At 29.3% G+C, this 18056-nt stretch overlaps 2 protein-coding genes, 1 long non-coding RNA gene and 1 other non-coding gene across 4 annotated transcripts; 3 read left to right on the forward strand and 1 right to left on the reverse strand.

The window, feature by feature from the left end:
* The first annotated feature begins 1410 nt into the window (after positions 1 to 1410).
* Positions 1411 to 1483, forward strand: TRNAF-GAA. The gene has a single exon. It is a non-coding gene; the product is annotated as a tRNA-Phe (tRNA).
* Positions 1484 to 4920: 3437 nt separating this feature from the next.
* LOC124912328 (FCS-Like Zinc finger 12-like) lies at positions 4921 to 7569 on the forward strand. Its single transcript, XM_047452931.1, has 2 exons — positions 4921 to 5675; positions 7081 to 7569. Exons 1-2 carry the CDS (start codon positions 5152 to 5154, stop codon positions 7241 to 7243), a joined length of 687 nt encoding a protein of 228 aa, XP_047308887.1. The 5' UTR covers positions 4921 to 5151; the 3' UTR covers positions 7244 to 7569.
* Positions 7570 to 9485: 1916 nt separating this feature from the next.
* LOC124911441 (cycloartenol synthase-like) lies at positions 9486 to 15956 on the reverse strand. The gene is made up of 18 exons (XM_047451924.1): positions 15689 to 15956; positions 15300 to 15485; positions 14979 to 15068; positions 14575 to 14769; positions 14065 to 14149; positions 13677 to 13843; positions 13005 to 13193; positions 12773 to 12886; positions 12442 to 12564; positions 11969 to 12091; positions 11495 to 11593; positions 10922 to 10978; positions 10756 to 10802; positions 10500 to 10643; positions 10065 to 10242; positions 9910 to 9990; positions 9751 to 9834; positions 9486 to 9659 (listed from the first exon to the last, which is right to left on the reverse strand). The coding sequence occupies exons 1-18, from the start codon at positions 15884 to 15886 to the stop codon at positions 9513 to 9515; spliced, it is 2307 nt and encodes a 768-aa protein (XP_047307880.1). The 5' UTR covers positions 15887 to 15956; the 3' UTR covers positions 9486 to 9512.
* On the forward strand, positions 10637 to 15184 carry LOC124911442. Its single transcript, XR_007096616.1, has 4 exons — positions 10637 to 11002; positions 11486 to 11600; positions 12693 to 12805; positions 14908 to 15184. It is a non-coding gene; the product is annotated as an uncharacterized LOC124911442 (long non-coding RNA).
* Positions 15957 to 18056: the final 2100 nt, after the last annotated feature.

Here is an 18056-nt window from a genome sequence, read left to right on the forward strand (position 1 = left end):
AAATAATAAAAAATTACATTTTTAACCCTCAGGACACATGCTATAAATGATCACAGAGACCCTCTCTGAATAATTTGTGACCTTAGAAAAGCTCCAAAAGATTCCAACTAAAATAAAAATGTTCATACTAAAAATTAAACTTCACATGATAAGACTTTTTCTACTATCATAAATGACAACATAAACCAACAAAAAAAAAAAAAAATCATGTTTGAAAATTTAGTCATTATTTAAATAGTATAAATACTACCTAATATTTTTTAAATTTCAAGAATCACTTATATATTTATATATTTGAATTAATTAATTTATATATTTTAAAAGTAATAACCGAAAAAAATAATATGTATATATATAAAAGAAATAATAAGAAGTTAAATATAAAAATGAATAATTTTTTTTAATTTAGTTAATTCATTTTTTTCTCTATTAATTTTTGCTGTTAATAGTTAATTAATTAATTTATGTATTTTTAAAATAAATAATAATAAGAAAAATGAATCAAACAAATTAATAAAATATATATTAAATTATAAATATATATGTTAAATAAAAAAAATATATATATATATATATATAATTTATTAAATTATTATTTTTCCTTTTTAAAATTTTTTTTCTTATTTTTCTTTAAAAAATGTATTTCTTTTTCTTATTTCAATTTTTATAAGATATATATATTAAAAATTCAACTTCCAGATAATATTATGACTTTCACTTTTATATTATATTGTTTTCTTTTATATATATATATATATATATATATATATATATATATATATATATATATATATATATATATATATATATATATATATATATTGAATATTAGTAATTTGAATTCTATTTATTATAAATATTAATAGTTTTTATTTTGAGTTTAAAATTAAAAATTTATCTCTTTAAATTTTAAATTAAGTGAATATTTACAGTACTTTTATAATAAAATTATAAAAAAAGAAATTATTAAATACAGGAAAAGTATTAAATAATTTATTTAAATAATAAAATAAATATAAAAAAAGAAATTATTAAATACAGTTAGATTACCTATACAAATTAAAATAAAAAAAAAAGAAATTTATAGGTATTCTATTACTAAAAAAGTGACATGTACAATGCCAACGTTCTCAAAATATTTTGGGATAAATTCAGGATAGGTTTGATAAGAATTAATGAAATAATTCAAAAAGTACACTTTTTTTTAGAATAACTAAACATTTTTTTACCAATAATTAATTTGTTTAAAAATAAAAAGACAAGATTTTAAAATTTTTAACTTATTTATAATTTATTAAATAATATTAATCAGATTAAATTAAATCTCACGTTAATTAAATTATAATCAAATTAAAAAGAAAAAAAAATAATTGAGTTAAATAAAAATATTATTTAATGAAAACAACAAAAGCGGGGATAGCTCAGTTGGGAGAGCGTCAGACTGAAGATCTGAAGGTCAGGTGTTCGATCCACCTTCACCGCATTATTTTCTTTTTGATAAAAGAAATACAAGAGTTCCGGTAACCATAATGAAAACAAAAGTGAATGACACAAATAACGAAACTTAGAGCGTTTTGAAATCAGAAGTAATTATGACTTTCTCATATGGAATGCTCAATCTTTGATAAATCAACCAACTTTTTTCACAAGTAAGAATTCGCTTCCACGTCCTAATGAAAATGCTCTTGTGTTCCCCTCCAACAAAATATATATGATAAACAATGTTTGCAAATAAGTACTTGAAGACATTTAAACTAAAGTCATTATTTTGTTTTGATGATAGCCATTTCCTTGATATCAATTCATTCTTTTGGAAAACTAAGTAGACTCATTGATGTGGATAACTTACCCCAAAACAAGGAAGTAAATGGACAGTACCAAAGAGATGATCAATGATGTCCTCATTTCCCTTACAAAGAAGGCAGTTGGGACTGAGATATTCATATACTTCTTAATTTGATCGCGCGTGTTAAGTTTTTCACTGAATGTCAACCACAAAATGAATTGGTGTCTAGGAATAAATTTTATGGACACTAAATGGGACCATGGAACCACCTCCATCTATCCCGAACAATATTCCATGCTAATCCCGAGTCATACCTGCCTTCATTTTCAACACTCAAAACTTGAGAATTCTCACAATTATTAAAGTGACAGGGAGACAAAGTATTAAGGATCCTCGTACCTTATAGAATTCCCCTCAAAGGTTATTCTATTCCCGTTTTTGACTTGTTGGACAATAGCTACTTGACATCTTCGTCTTATTCAAATAAGAGAGAAGACACTATTATGAATAATAGGGTGATCCTCGAACTATGAGTTATGCCAAAGTAGAGTTCCGTTTTCATTTTCAATCTGAAGTTTGACCATCTTACCAGCATTATCATTGAGCTTTAATTAATTTTCTAAGGGACAATGTCATTTCTATCTTGATCTTGCACGTCCAAGTGATTTCCTTTCTAATGAATCTTGAATGAACCCATAGAGAGTCTTTTTTTTTCTCGAATGTCAAAAATGCCGATATGTGAGAGTTTTATTCCAAGTAACGCAGTCTTTAATTCCAATTCTACCTTCATCATTCGGTTTACAAACATCTGAAAAATGTGTTAAACGACTCACAAAAGTGTTAAAACGAGTCCAAATGTATTAAACGGGTCAAAAATATATTAAACGAGTTAAACATATAAGAAAATGTTAAACAAGACAAAACGTGTTGAATATGTAAAAAAATGTTCAATGGATCATAAACATATTAAATAGATCCAAACCTATTAAAATAGTTAATCAAATGTTAAACATAATTAAAACATATAACACTGATAAAAAAAAAGTGTGAATCAGGTAAAAAGCTTGTTAGATATAAACATGAAAAATAAGTTAATAAATTTAGTTTATCTATAAATAAATTTTTATTACTCAATGCATAACTCACCCAGCCTGTAGGCTATACCCAATTTATATTAATGAAAAATATAAATTTGATATTGAGTTATGTAAATTTACTTTGAGTATGGTTACTTAGACTTGCAATTACATATTTACTTACTTTTGGGCAATTACATATCTAACATCAAATATTGGGGAGCAACTTACATATTTTTCAATAAATTTGTTTTTTAGGATAAGATAATCTACTTCAAACTAATATGCATGGTTTGAAATTCAAACTTTACATTATTATATTATTTAAGCTATTTGATTTAATCTTTTTATGGTATGCACTTTTATGAGAGTGAAAAAAAATTATTTGATAAAATGTTTTAATCTAAATTATTTATTTATTAGATATAATTTTTTTGTAAAAGATATATTTCCTTAATAACTTTTTATTTACTTTTCACATAAAAAGATTTTTAATTCAATAACATTTTTTTTTATATTAAGTTATACAAAACAATTTTACTTTTTACTTTAATAATTATTAGAAGTGATTGTTATTATGATAAGATTATAACAACATATCAGTTTTAATAAAGTTTTTTCAAAATTATTTGGATAGAAATAATCATAATATCTTTATTTTTTAATATTATTAACTTATTATAAAAATTCAAATATGTATATTGTGATAGTTTTGGTTGATAATTAAATTATTTAATTAAGATAAATAAATAATGTAATATGGATGAGAGTCTGTTAATTAACTTATTTTAAAGAACAAATTCTGATTTTAAAAAATAAATACAAACACTGATTTTATATAACTAATTTATTATTTTGGATACTATTTTGTTTAAATAACTTAACCAAACCCAATAATATAAATGTTTTCTTTATAGATTTATTAAACACAATTAGAAAATATTTAATATAAATTTTGGTATTAATTTTAATACTATATATAACACAATTTGTGTATAATTACAATAACCATTGAATAAAATAACATTACAAGAATACAGATGTTATATTGTAATCATAATAAATGCATTTACAAGAAAAGTAAATCAATTAATAAATTACATATTTTTTTAATGATTATATTTTTCTTAAATTTCTTTACAAATTAATATTTGTCTAATTATGAAATTTGGGTAATCGAGATTTCAAACATATTTTTTCGAATTTCATAGTTTAGGATTATTTATTGTTAAAATTATATCAAACGAGATTTTGTCTTAACGGTTTCAAGCGTTGTTAATTTATTATTTACGTGACATTTATAAATAAAAATTCAAAAATTAATGTCATTAGTTTAACTAATGAATTTCAACGATTTGATGATTTTACTACCGATTCTCTGAAATCGGTATTCAAAATTCTCAATTTCCAAAAATTAAGTAGTTAAATTAGTGATATGAATATTTCATTTATTTATTTATAAATATTAGTTAGATAATAAGTTAACAATGTTTGAATCCGTTAAAACAAAATATTGTTATGTATAATTATAACAATAAAAAATTCCAAAATTGTCCAAAATTTGAATTGGTCCAAAATCCGAATAAACTGCTCAATTTGACAATTCACCGATTAATATTACTAACATACTTTTAACTTGGAAACAAATTAGTACAAGACTTCTTTCATTATTAATAGACTTTTATCAATTAAAAATCAATCAATTTAGAACAAAAATGAGAAGGTTAAACAATTTTTTTATAATATAATAGACTCCACTCCGCACTGACACTGATTTTTTATATCTATTTTAATTTATGACGTTTTCAAGTGAAAATCAAATATAATACTCGTTTTCTGAAATTAAAGAAAGAATAAAACTAATAAAAATCTATTAAAATACTTTTACAAGTTGTAATTTATTTAATAATAATTTTAAAACTTATATAAACAATATATATTTTCAAAAAAAGTATAAAAAAATAATATGCTTTGAATAAAGAAGGATAAAATTGTAAATAAACACTTGATAAAAGCATTTTCGAACTGCTTATATTCTCATCTGAAACAACTGGAGATCAGAAACAACGAAAGAAAGAATGGTGCTTATCGTCTTTCTCCACTAGCATCTTTCTTTTCTACAACAATCATTGATCACCATCCTTTCAGTTCTTCAATCTCCAATCTTTTCAAAAGGGGTTGTATAAATTCTCTTTTCTTATCAAGAAATTGATTAGATTACTTTCCAGGTGCGTAAATTGATATCTTTCGCTTCTTCTTCTTCAGTGGTACACTGAGGAAGAAGTCGGCATGGTCGATTTTAAAGGAAACATGAAGCGTCTCACAACCAGTCTAGCTCTCTTCGCATCGAATGCTAATTTCACGACTAAATCTTCTTCGAAAAGCTTCGAGCCGGAAGGAGTGGTTGGACTCGGAATCGTCGCGGCTATGGACGAATTGAATCCGTGTGTCTCTGTTAAACCAGGTATAGCTGCGATTTTAACTGTTTCGAGTAGATCGATGCCGATCTCTAGTGCGCCGCAGAAGATCTGTGGCGGCACAGTGAAATCGAATTTGGAGGAGGAGATTGAGTTATCTGAGGCATATACTTGTGTTATTTCGCATATTGGAAATAATTTGATTAAAAAGAGAGAGTATTTTGATGATGTTTTGGCTCATGAATCTGATTGGGTGAGTTCTGGAGCTGCCTTTGCTCGTGTTCTTGAAATTGGGACGTCAATGATGATATCTCCAGTTTCAAATACTGTAGATTTTCTCCAATCTTGTAATATGTGTAAGAAGCAGCTTCAAGGACTGGATATTTTCATGTACAGGTAACAATTAAATCCATTATTTCCTTGCAGAAGTTGATTACTTAGGTTGTCAGTTGTCTTGTATTGATTCAAGTTGGTCTTAACAGGGATAAGGTTAGGAGTGATAGATTACTGCATATGAATTAGGGTTAGGGTTAGGGTTAGAATCAGGATCAGGATCAGTTGAATCTGGAGAGAGGAACAAGCACGACAGAAGTTTAGATTGATATGAGTTTGGTGAGGCTTTAGTACTCAGAATAATGGTTTAATCTATATGTGGATTAGAGTGCTTTTATATACCAAGCTTGGATTGTTTTAGGGTCATTTTAAATTCAAATTATTTGTATGATGGAAACCTATCTGTGTTAAAAAACAGGTGTGAAGTTTGCTTAGTTTTTGGTAGCTAATGTTCTGAAAACTGGTGAAACATCAACTCATCTGTGTTCATAAAACATCTCCTTTTATGCTGTTACAAAGTCTTCTTGGTTTCTTGAGTAATGGATTCTTACTTTTATTTCTGCTTTTGTTTGCAAACTTATCCTGTACTTGTTTATTAGAATCACTGCCTTCTTTTCAATATCATAACTTAAGAAGAATATGATTCTGTTTTAGATTCTGCCCTTTCTACTTTGATATCTTTTTGTTAAAGCAATGACTTTCATTTCTGGGCCTGAGATTTGACTCAACAAATATGTTTACCAATTAACTTGGGACAACTACTTTGGGTCTTGAAGACACGGCTAATTACCCATTTGATTACTGTACCATTTTTTTAGTTTAATGAAAAAAAAAATGTAAAGCTGGATCATGGTGTTAAAAAATTGGCTTCTTTACAAATGTGATAAAAATCCAGATAAAAAATGATTTTGATTTGTAAGCAACTTCATAAGATGCTTTTGTTTTCATTAGTTAACTGAGTTTTTATGTTGACCTATGTATGAAAGTGTTTTTTTAACAGCTGCTTTTATTGAAAATCAGGTTATGTTCATATAAGCGAGTATACAATTAGAAGCAGAAATTGGCAATATCTTGCTTCAGATATATTTAGGCCTTTTGTTTGATCTAGGATTATTTAGAATAACCAAGTGGTTATTTTCAAATAACCTTGTTTGATGTAGGTTTTAGAAAATCAAGTTATGTGGGTAAAAACACATCAGGGGTGAATTGTTTTTAAGGTATTTTGGTTGAAGTTCTACAATTATGTGATTAATGAGTCATTCTTACTTGGATAGTGAGTTATTTGAAATGAATCCCAATTAACCCACATCACTTGATTCTTGAAAATCATGGCATACATTAGAAAATCTGTTTTCATTCTCTGTTCATTTTTCTTCTTCTTATTGGGATGTGACTGATGACATCTTTTTCAGACAAGACAAACTTTGAAGCTTGACCAAATGCTGCTTTTGATTTTCCTCTTTTGCAGAGGGGAGAAAGCATTTTGTAGCCCTGAATGTCGATGCAAGCAGATATTGATTGACACAAATAAGGAGAAAAACATCGGTTCTGGAGTTATGAAGCCGAAAGATTGCTCTGATTCTCCCTGCTCCAGCCCCATGCAGTTTTTCGCTGGACTAGCTGCTGCATAGGTCTTGTTGTGTCGTTGTTGGTTACGCTTATAAGTTATAAATAAGAGAAACTAAAGGTATGATTTTGATGTTATACATAAGGTGAGGGGGGGTGGGGGAGAATAAATTTTCTTTTTTGGGGACTAAGATGAAGAAATAGGATGCAATTTTGAGAGAGTTTTGAGGCTGCTACTAGCTATAATCTCTACTGCATCTTTGGACATATGTATTGCTTTTTGATGTAACTCCAAAATGGGAGATGGTTTTGGTGAGAATTGTAACTTGCTTTTTGAACTCTTGGGGTAAATAATTTTTTCTTCCAATAAAAATTAGGATATTGGGATGGATGGATGTGATGATCTTGTCTATTCATGTACATATTCAAGTGCATTGGTGGTTTATGCGTTTGAGTCTAGATTCAGACCCCGAACAAAAGCCAATTAGAGTTTGCACTTGTTCCAACATCTATTTTCAATGTTTAGCTTTTATTATATGCCCTTATGTTCTTCTTGTTCGCATTTGAGAATTTCAAATTCATATTCATCCCACAAAAATAATTTAAGTGTAAAAGATTTTAACAATAGACATTCAGAACGCCCTAAATTAAAGTAGTGTAATGATTTCCGGTTAGAACTTGTGCAAACTTTCTTTATATAATAAACTCTTATTTAAAAAAATTAACATAGAGTAAATCTCAAATTCAACAATTTGAGAGAAACATTTCAATTTCTTCTCCAATTTATGATTCTTCTCCACAACCATATGTTTTTTATATTTTGTAAGAGATTGTATTGTTGTAAAATAGTTTGACTTACAAAGAAAAAATTATTAAAAGGTAATAGTTTATAAAAAATATATTAAGGAATTCATTGTTTCATATGGCCCAAGCATTATAAGAAAAATGATAAAATAAAAGTATATGTACATATTTTTGACATTTTCTTATTTATTATAAATGACATATATTTATTTTTAATTATTTTTTAACTAATCAAATTGATAAATATATATATATATATATATATATATATATATATTTAGTGATTTAGAAACATATTTGTATAAGTTTATTTACAAGAATTATAATTAGTTTTTTATGTATTAGTTTGATTCTTGATTAGTATTATGTATATTCGAACTCGATTGAGTATCAAAATTTATACTAAAATTTGGTTTGTTCAAAAATTAATTAATTAAAATTATATATTTTATTCGAGATAGATTTGCTCTTTTACGTAGAATGTAGAAGATTGAACATGTGAAATATCGATTGATTTGCTCTTTTGCTTAGAATGTGGAAAATCGAGTAAGTGTAATATTGATTGTTTTTAGAAAAAGAAGAGTTTGAGTCCAAAAGAAAATGATCATGTAGAAGAAAATCAAGATACGAAGAGTTTGAAAGGAAGATATGCGAAAACCGTTTAAGATTTTATTATTATTACTATTATATATATATAAATGTTAATAATATTTATAAAGTGACTTCCTTATGGCATTTGTAGCAGAATCCTTAAAATGTGTTCTATCTTTATTATGAAGATAAATAATATAAAAGTTGTAAAAAAAATGCTTTATTAAATTCCTTATCCTTATAATTTTTTAGGGACGATGAACACTGAATCCTTATATTTAGGGATTACTGTAGCATCCCTAAATAATAAAATAATATATTTTGTCTTTTATGGATAACAATGAATATTTAAATATATATGAATAAGTAATTAAGTGGTTGAGATGGTTGTAGAATAATTTATATTTTGATTATCTAAAATAGGGATATTATTATTTTATATTATTTTTAGGGATACAAAATAGGAAAACTGGTACAACACATATAAAACACGGAAATACCGAGCTATTCGTCTGGAGTCGATATTTGATGAGTTATTCATGAAAAGATTGACTCGTCTAAAACTTTTGATTATGACACCGACCTGATTTTATTTTTTCCGCCAAAACTAACAATAAAATTAAAAAAAAAATTCAAGCCTCAACCGGTTTCCAATGGAAGCCCATGATTCGTCAATTGATGACGACGGCGCTTGTTGAAGTCGATGATCGAGATAGATTGTCTACTACAATTACTAACGATGTCCATTAGCGAAAGGTAAACTCGTAATATTACACTATTAGAAGTTGAACATTCGATCTTACATGATCCAGATCTTTCTGAAAGAGTTTATTTACAATAACTCTGATTATTTGAACATTTATTTTTATATACAAACCCTCAATTCTCATCTTATTACACCAATCTTCTATCTTATATGATAATTGGATAATAATGTGCTCAAGTTGTAGTAGCCCTTTTCACCAGCTTGTCCTTTGATGATATAATTACATGATTCAAATAATCTCCCAATGCCCATATTGGGAAAATATTTCTGTAGGCAGAATAACTTATCATACAGTTCCTGTTGAACACTCCTATAATTTCCTGAAAGAAAAAAAAAGATCATCATCATCATCATCATCATGATCATACCCTCTCTTTCAAAAGCAAAAATGAAAAGACTTTTGGAAATTACTTGCTGTGGAAAATCCCCATTTTTGGTTTGAGAATTAATCAACACTTTTGCTGCACGATGCAATGGGATTGGATCTCTATGTGCCTGGTTCATCACAATTTATGGATATGGAACAATTATTTCAGATATTGAAAAGCTATAGAGTTTTATTCAGCTAACCTGTCCAGCTTCAATCAGTGCCATCATGGCCCATGCTGTGTTAACTATATGGGCTTTGTTCCCTTGAATGTTTGTATATTCCTGATCACAACAATAATGACAAGTCACTTTCCCTATGAATATTTATGTCTAAAAATGAGATAAATGGTCCTTACTTTCTCTTGGCTTGAAAGATAGCTTTCTCCCCAACCACCATTGTCAAGTTGTTTGGACAGAAGGAAACTGCAAGCACTTCTGATGCTATGACTGTTGTAGTAGGTCCTTCCGTTAGCTGCAAGCCCCTTTATACCAAACCATGTTGCATATGTGTAGCAGACTCCCCATGATCCATACCTGATTTTCATTTTCAAATATATGTGTATTTAATGATTGCACTAAATTTTAAAATGTGATTGTGTTTAATTAGGATTTGTGTTAACATGTGCTATTTTAATAGTAATTCTGTTTGAAATTGTCAAGTTCATTCACATTCATTATTGCATACATTTTTATTAAATGTCTCTGGTTCTTCTTTTGATGATTTGACTCAAAGATGGGATCTATATGCTTTTAAAATGTAAGTCTTGAGATTTTTAAGGAAGTTGACTAACCAAGAACCATCTGGTTGTTGTATAGTCTCAATAAACTGAATCGCTCTTGCAATGCATGCCTCTATTTCCTTCTGACGATATCCAGGGTGAAGTTTCAAAAACAACCTAAGACTTTGTATTGCTGCAGAGGTGCACTCAACATACCTGCAAATGATGATGTCATAAATTTCGGCAAACACAACTGGCTGCCTAAATAGAAACAAAGTCTATTAAGGTTTTATAGGTAGTGAATGTGGTATGAGTTAGGTGATCTTACTGATAGTCTATCATGATATCCCCAAATGTTTCTGATGGATTGATCATCTGCAAAGACAAAGAAAATGTGAAATACCAAATATTTAGTCACTTGGAATCCTGAAAATACGTAAAGGACGTTTAACTTTAGCAGGAGGGAGGCTGTTGGAAAATGGATAACTACTGACCTCTAACCATGCAGAAGATCGTGTTAGCTCATAAGATGCAAAGCCTCCATTGCTGTTCTGAAAGATCAATAAGATTTTCAGGTGTTATTATTGTGTATGATCATAATTGGTTGACTATTTTATATTAGTTCACAGTATTCAATTGTATATTGATGTTTGCACACAGCCTACTTAATTTTGTATATTTTCTCTGTATTTCTATTTTTTTTAATAAGGCCATTTCATTAAAAAGTTGCTGAGGAAGCGTGGAGTTATGCTTATCCTTCCTATATATATATTTTCGTCTCAAGCAAGTATGTAATTCTTTCCTGCCGGACCCTTTTGTTACTAGCTGTATATACAGAACTTTCCAGTTTCTCTAATTACTAATTGCCATTCTTTTTGAACTGAAGTGTCAGCTATCCTCCTTGGTTAGGAAGATTAAATAATTAGACTTCCCATTAACTGCTGATGCATATGATATACTTTATGACATATTCAAGTTTCTAGCAATTATCATGGTTAAATATTCTAGACAGACCTGATTGAAAGAATATATATATATATAACCCAAATTACTAGCAGATACTGCACCTGAAGGGAGAGAATCAACTTGACTGCGTCATATAACTGATCTATTGCCATTTCTTCCCCAGCAACAGTAGAAGACAAACGTGATAACATGAGTGCTGCCTGCATGGTAAAGAGTTATCCCTGTCATGACTTCAAGAAATAGTAACACTGTGATTTGTGAAGTATTTTTAATTATCTATCTAGTGTGCGAAGTGGCCGAAGTCATGTTAGCACCTTGAATGAAGATTTTGAACCTGGAGAATTCTATCATTTTAACTTGTGATAAAAAGGATAATCTTCCATATGGAAGTTATTCATTGGGGTTGAAGTGGCATTGATCTTTTATTAGCTCCTTTTGTAATTTTGTTTAACATATGCTACTTTTTTTGCCAGATCTTGACAAAAGGAAATGGATTATCACCCAACAATAATTATGCTAGTATGTCTGGTATAAGATTAACATGTTTATTATTAAACAGTTGAAGAATTTCATACTGTCAGTCCTTCTGCTGTAGTGTCTGAAACTGGCCAACCATTGTCCGTGGTAGAGAATGGCCAACCACCCCTTGAAATGTGACGAAACCAAGAGCTAAGATTGCCTGGGCAGTTAATCCTGACCTTTAAAGCAAAAAGAAATTAACATGTCAAAACAGTTATTCCATCTCATATATATATAGATATTTTTTTTGGCTGGAACTCCATCTAGTATTTGGTGGCGTTGTTTTTCTCTATAGTCGCATATTATGTGATTAAATTGGTTAATTTTTTAATTTTTCAGGATCAAGTTATCTAGTCATCACCTATTAAAGAATACATTTTGCTTTATTTTCCCAATACCACAATAGGTAGCTAAACTTGATAGTTTATTTATCTAGATGGAAGCATAAGAAGTCAAGTCACCAAGGAAGGAGTAACTAATGAAAGCTATTATGACTAATTAATATGCCCAAAGAGTTCATGTTACTTGCCTGTGAAACTTTAATGAAACTGTGTGCTTTTTTGAGCATAGATCCATATTCATCAACAAGGTTGGTGGCAAGTATTGCTTGGACACCCAAAGTAGTATCCCAAAGTTGAGACCCGTTATAACCCTGTCATTAAGTGCTTTGCACGTTATTTATCTTGTGTGAGCCAAAGAAAAGCACGACAACTACTTTTTTTATAAAGTGAAAAAAACAATGACAATTACTTTATTTTATTTTTTTTCTTCATTTTGCAGCAATTTGAATCAGTGAGAACTGAGAACTTAAATTAAACATATATCTCAATTTAAATTGCCAAGAGGGAAGAGGAGGAAACCTGCATTTTCATGCCATCCTCTGCCATCCAAAGGTAATCTTTGACTCTTGAGAGATGCAATTTGTTTGCCTCTGAATTAGGATCTTCTACCCAGCGACATACCATGTTCAGAGCCTGTTTTCACATGGACAATTCTAATAAAAGATTTATTGTTGACATGCCAAATATTGTACACCCTGTCCTATTAAGTAATTCTGGAAAATAATATGTACTGCTATCATATGCTACCCACCTTGTTTACAGGTCCTAGACAGATAAAATTTGTGTTTTCATCCTCATACTGAATATGTTGCATTACCATGTGTAACGCTCTTTCCCTAAGCATAGAAAAAGGTCTAAGCTTCAAAAGAGGTTCCACAACTCTGTGCAAGGAACTCCACAGGATATCTTGTATAAATGGATGTGGGTAATATAAATCTTCCTGCATTGTCACATAATGGTTTAGAATGTAATCATAGTTAATTGTGGACTATATCACGAATTACTGTCTAAGTCCCAATATGAATGATTTTACAATTTTTTTTCCAAAAAGAAATGAATTGCAATTAGTAAAACTTCAAGGCCTTGTTTGATCGGGGTTATTTGAATAACTAAGTTGTTATTTTCAAGTGACCTTGTTTGATGTAGGTTATAGAAAATTAAGTTATTTGGGTAAAAATACATAAGGGGTATAAATATATATTTTAAAAAGTATAGAGTATTTTGGTTGATGATTTGAATGTTGTGATTGATTAGCAGATTGTTGATTGGACAGTGGGTTATTTGCAATTAATCTCAAATAAGTTTATATAAAATAAGTTCACTGCTGCCCATTTTTGTTTGTAAATTGACTTCTTATTCATTTTAGGGCAGGATATTAGACTCTGGTGCTTGATAATCATAGTTAGACTGATGAATTGATTACCTTGGCACAAAGCGTTCTGGCCTCACTCCAATTGATCTCATAGTAGGGCTTTCTATATAGTTCTCTTCTTAGAGATAGAACCGTGGTAGTAATTGGTCCAATATACTTCTTCCCATATAAATATGACATTGGCAGGTACACCATCCGAGTATGGCACCACATGCGTCCTGTAAACCATGTGTAAAACCGAGATTCCACAAGCCTCAACATTTATTTTTGATCATATAATGGAAATTATTGTAAATATTTGGTCTGTCTAACATGAGATACAAATAGAACTTCATCAATGTTATGGGCCTTTCTCACAATCTTTTCTCTCATAGTTGAATCTCAAATACTTCCAATCATTCTTCTAGATAAAGAAAATTCAGAGGGTAAGCAATATGACCTGGGTGGAAAGGAAGAGATGAAGGAAGGAGCCATATCTCTGGAGGTAGTGGATTGATACCACTCCACTCATAAACACCAAGAACCTATAAAGTGCAAAGTTTTATATTATTCCCTTACCTATCTTAGTGAAAAACACTAAATAATGGGATTTTTTGGGTTTCCTGACAAGGAACTTATAAATTTTCAATGAAAAGGAGAACTTTTGTTTGGCTTGCCCAGATACACCATAAATCTCTGATTGCATGAAAGTTGGATAGATAGCTTGTAGATCTCTTCAACACACCTTTTTAGGTGTGTCTGGATCTGAGCAGACTAAATTCAGATACACAGTTTCCAAATATAATCTCATCAGGGTCTACACCCAGATGAGAAAATTCAACTGAAAGAGTGTTTCCAAATTAGTACTTTAATCATTTAGATCTTCAAACTAATGTGGGAACTTTGTAGAACATTTTAGTTTTGTGCAAAACCAATAAGTAAGCACAACTAAGAAGTTGAAAGTCCTTACAGAAAGCCACAACTTTCCCCAGGATGGGATGTAGGTCACTCCACCATGGTCAATAATCCACTTTCTCGCTTTCTCCATGGCTCCATTTCCACCATCACTTGTCTCACTAAGTAGTCTCATAGTAACATAATTAAGGGCTGTACTAAACATAGTGCTGTGCCCTTCAATATGCAATCCCCATCCTCCATCTATGTTCTGCAATTTTATCGGGATTACATTTAAAATCATTCATGAATATGTTATTTGGATTCCTTATTTCAAGAAATTTTCCTAATACAGAACTGTAAGCATTTTTTTTCTTATCTAATACTTTACATGTTTTTTTTTTCTCAGGTCTGAAATGTTCTAATAACATGTGCACATCTATCACACTGGGGTTTTTTGTGATGGGAGGAGACTACTACCTGATGATTATATAGATATCGCTTAAGCTCACATTGATGTTGTTGCGATAAAACAGTATCAAGAGCCCTCATCACTGACAAAGAAATTATCTGCAAAGAAAAAAAAGGTCAGATGTTGTTTATCAATTTTTCTTTTAAATTGAAATATCTGCTAAGGACTTGTTTAATTCAACGTGGCTTGCAAATATTTACTTAGTTATTTTGAGAAATATCATTAGTAAATGGTTTAGCAAAATCATTCAGAGATTTGTCTTTGGAACTGTGTCTTAAATCATTGTAAGGAGAAGAAAAAAAACATTCTCTCCTTGAAAGGTTGTTTACCAAGCCAGGAAGAAGAAACAAGGGACCACCATAATCACCAGGCCAATGTCCATCTTCAACCTGGAGACTTGAATAGAACCTTAAGGCCCTTCTCAATGTAGTCACCACTGTTTCCTCTGAAATTTCCTCATCGGTCTCAACTTTTATCTGCTCTATGTCCTTTTCTCTCGGTTTCTCCTTTTCCAACTGCAGATATTGTCAACATTAAAGATAAAACCATTTGATTGATCCATAATTTTTGCAAAGTTTGCAAAATAGATGGTGAAAACTCAACAAAAAAAGATTAAGTACAAGTTATGTCATAAGTTATCCGTGTTAAAAAACATCAAAATATCACCCAACACTTTTGATTGTCTTGTTTTTGGGAAACTAGGAATTAAATTGTGAACCTGGATTCTCATGAGTACATCAGTGCTGTGTTTGACATTGAACCGGTTCTGATGAAACTCATGACGAGCTTTTTCAACTAGAACTCGTTCTTCTTCCGTTCCAAGTTCTGGGTCAAACTCCCAGTACTGTCTACCAGCATGATTATTTGTTGTTCTAAGATATTCATCATTGCCTTCTGATAACACAAGCTTCCACATTTCTCTCCTTTTCCTTGAAGTTCAGTTACAGACTAGATATATAGCACCTGAAACTACTGTCAAGTTTTCTTTCCTTAAAAGATTCGACAGGGATGAGTCACATGAAAATGAAAATTATATGATAAGGTTGAATAGGGTACTGTTGTCTCTTATTACTACTCTATTAAACGTTACAAAATAGAAGGAAAAAAACAAAACAATAAATATGAAAACAACTCTATTAATTGTTTCTTTCTTTTGACGGTGTTTGGAGCCATGCTTATAATACTTGTTTATGTTATAACCCATATATGTTCACAATATTCAAAGCTTGATAGATATATTTTTGTAATCTGCAGATATTCTGTGTAGTATTAATTTATGCTATCTTTGTTTGGTATTGAATTTGGATGAATATTATAACCCATGATTTTGTTTGGCACATGAATTATTTGGGTTATGACAAAATTGCTTATAGAATGATTAAAGAATAAAAAAAATAAAAATTGTTTCTTTCTTTTTCGAGATCATGGTTAATTCCATGGAGATACCTAACTCATCGTCTAACCGGCATAATCCTCACAATGATTAGTTAGTGTTTTGAATGATTTGATGTAATATAATTTCTTGTAGTATTATATTCTTGTTGTTTTGCTTCATGTATTTTAAAAATTGATTCGAGTTACTTCTCAAAATATTATCCGATTATGAAAATTTATTTCATTTAGTCATGTTACAGAATATTATCTCAGTTAAATCAACATTTGGACGAGATATTTGATAAAAAAAAAATATTTTCAAGAAAATTTGTTATATTTTGTTGTCCACTCATACCCAAATACAGTTTCAAAAAGTGTTTCTAAATAAGTTTATACCTAATACAATTATGAACAGAAAAATGAAATTGTACCTTATTAGACATGGTTTAAGGATATATTTAAGATATAAAGAAATGATTGATAAAAAACTTTTATTATTAAAGGAAACATATATTAGTGTTTATGCAAGTTCAATTATTTGGATAATTATACAAGGCTAGTTTGATTCCAGCTTAATTAAATGTTAATAATTCATTACAATCCAATTCAACTTTGGGAATCGAATTCGTGATATACTTGTTATATCAAATTAGGTCCAAACAAGCTTTCTCTATATGTTTATAAATTAGTCAAGACTTCTTTATCAACTTGCCCACAAACAGTGAACAGCTGAGAATTATTAAATTGATGAACTATGTGGAATTAGGTTAAAGAATTAAGGTTTTTTTTGAGGTATTTGTGTATAAACAAACTCAACAAAGGATAAGATTAATTAAGATAAATATTCTTCAATTCAAAATGAATTAATTAATAATTTTAATTGTGTTTTGACTCTGAAATTTTGAGCATAAGTTTGTCTATAACTCTATAGGATATTCTAATTTGAAAGTTTACAAAATAATAGTTCTGCCAATAGTTTATATATTTTTTATTGAAAGTGAAAAACTTCATTATCAATTAAGTAAACAAATATAATCAAAAGAAAAACTAGGGATCTAAGCTCTTCTACAAGGATACTAATAGTGATGATGTTGAGATCAATAAGATGGTTTTGCAAATTACAAAAGAATATTGAGCATTCCTAAGATCGAAATCCGAGTTAAATCTAAATCTACTCCAATTTCAGTATTATTTTTAGAAGATAGAACTTTCGATGAATTCATGTTATAATTTGTATTTTTTTTTTCTTAGGATTTTGCAATCAAAACTAGAGAATTGTGAATTACATGGAAAGTTTAATTTTATTTGTATATTAAAATTTGTAAAACATACAAATTTATGAGAGATTTCTTACCTTCTTTTGCAATGGTGGAATTATGCATGGTGCATATCCGTGAAGAGAGAGAGAAAAAAAAAAGAGAATTTTGTATTGAAAGTTGTGACTTGTGAGTCCATTATATATAAATATATGTATCCATCTTATTATTTTAAAACACTAAAATTTCTACATAAGATCCAATTCTATATGTCCAAATGGGTTTGTAAAGAAGGTTTGATAATTGGGACTTAGTTTGTTGGAATTTTGCAACCCACAATAGGTATTTTGACTTGTTTGATCTTCTTAATGTTGGTTTTGCTTTCCTTTGTAAGGTATTTCAAAAGAGTCTAGATGGATCATTTGATACTCATTTTGGTTGGAAGTGTGTAATCTA

Source organism: Impatiens glandulifera, chromosome 8 (genome assembly GCF_907164915.1).
Source record: "Impatiens glandulifera chromosome 8, dImpGla2.1, whole genome shotgun sequence".
Classification (NCBI taxonomy): Eukaryota; Viridiplantae; Streptophyta; class Magnoliopsida; order Ericales; family Balsaminaceae; genus Impatiens; species Impatiens glandulifera.

Coding starts and splice junctions, on each gene's coding strand:
- LOC124912328 (XM_047452931.1), top strand. CDS start 5,152: ATGGTCGATTTTAAAGGAAACATGAAGCGTCTCACAACCAGTCTAGCT. Junction 5,676..7,080: donor CTGGATATTTTCATGTACAG/GTAACAATTAAA, acceptor CCTCTTTTGCAG/AGGGGAGAAAGCATTTTGTA.
- LOC124911441 (XM_047451924.1), bottom strand. CDS start 15,886: ATGTGGAAGCTTGTGTTATCAGAAGGCAATGATGAATATCTTAGAACA. Junction 15,486..15,688: donor ATGTACTCATGAGAATCCAG/GTTCACAATTTA, acceptor CAATATCTGCAG/TTGGAAAAGGAGAAACCGAG. Junction 10,243..10,499: donor CAACAACCAGATGGTTCTTG/GTTAGTCAACTT, acceptor AATGAAAATCAG/GTATGGATCATGGGGAGTCT.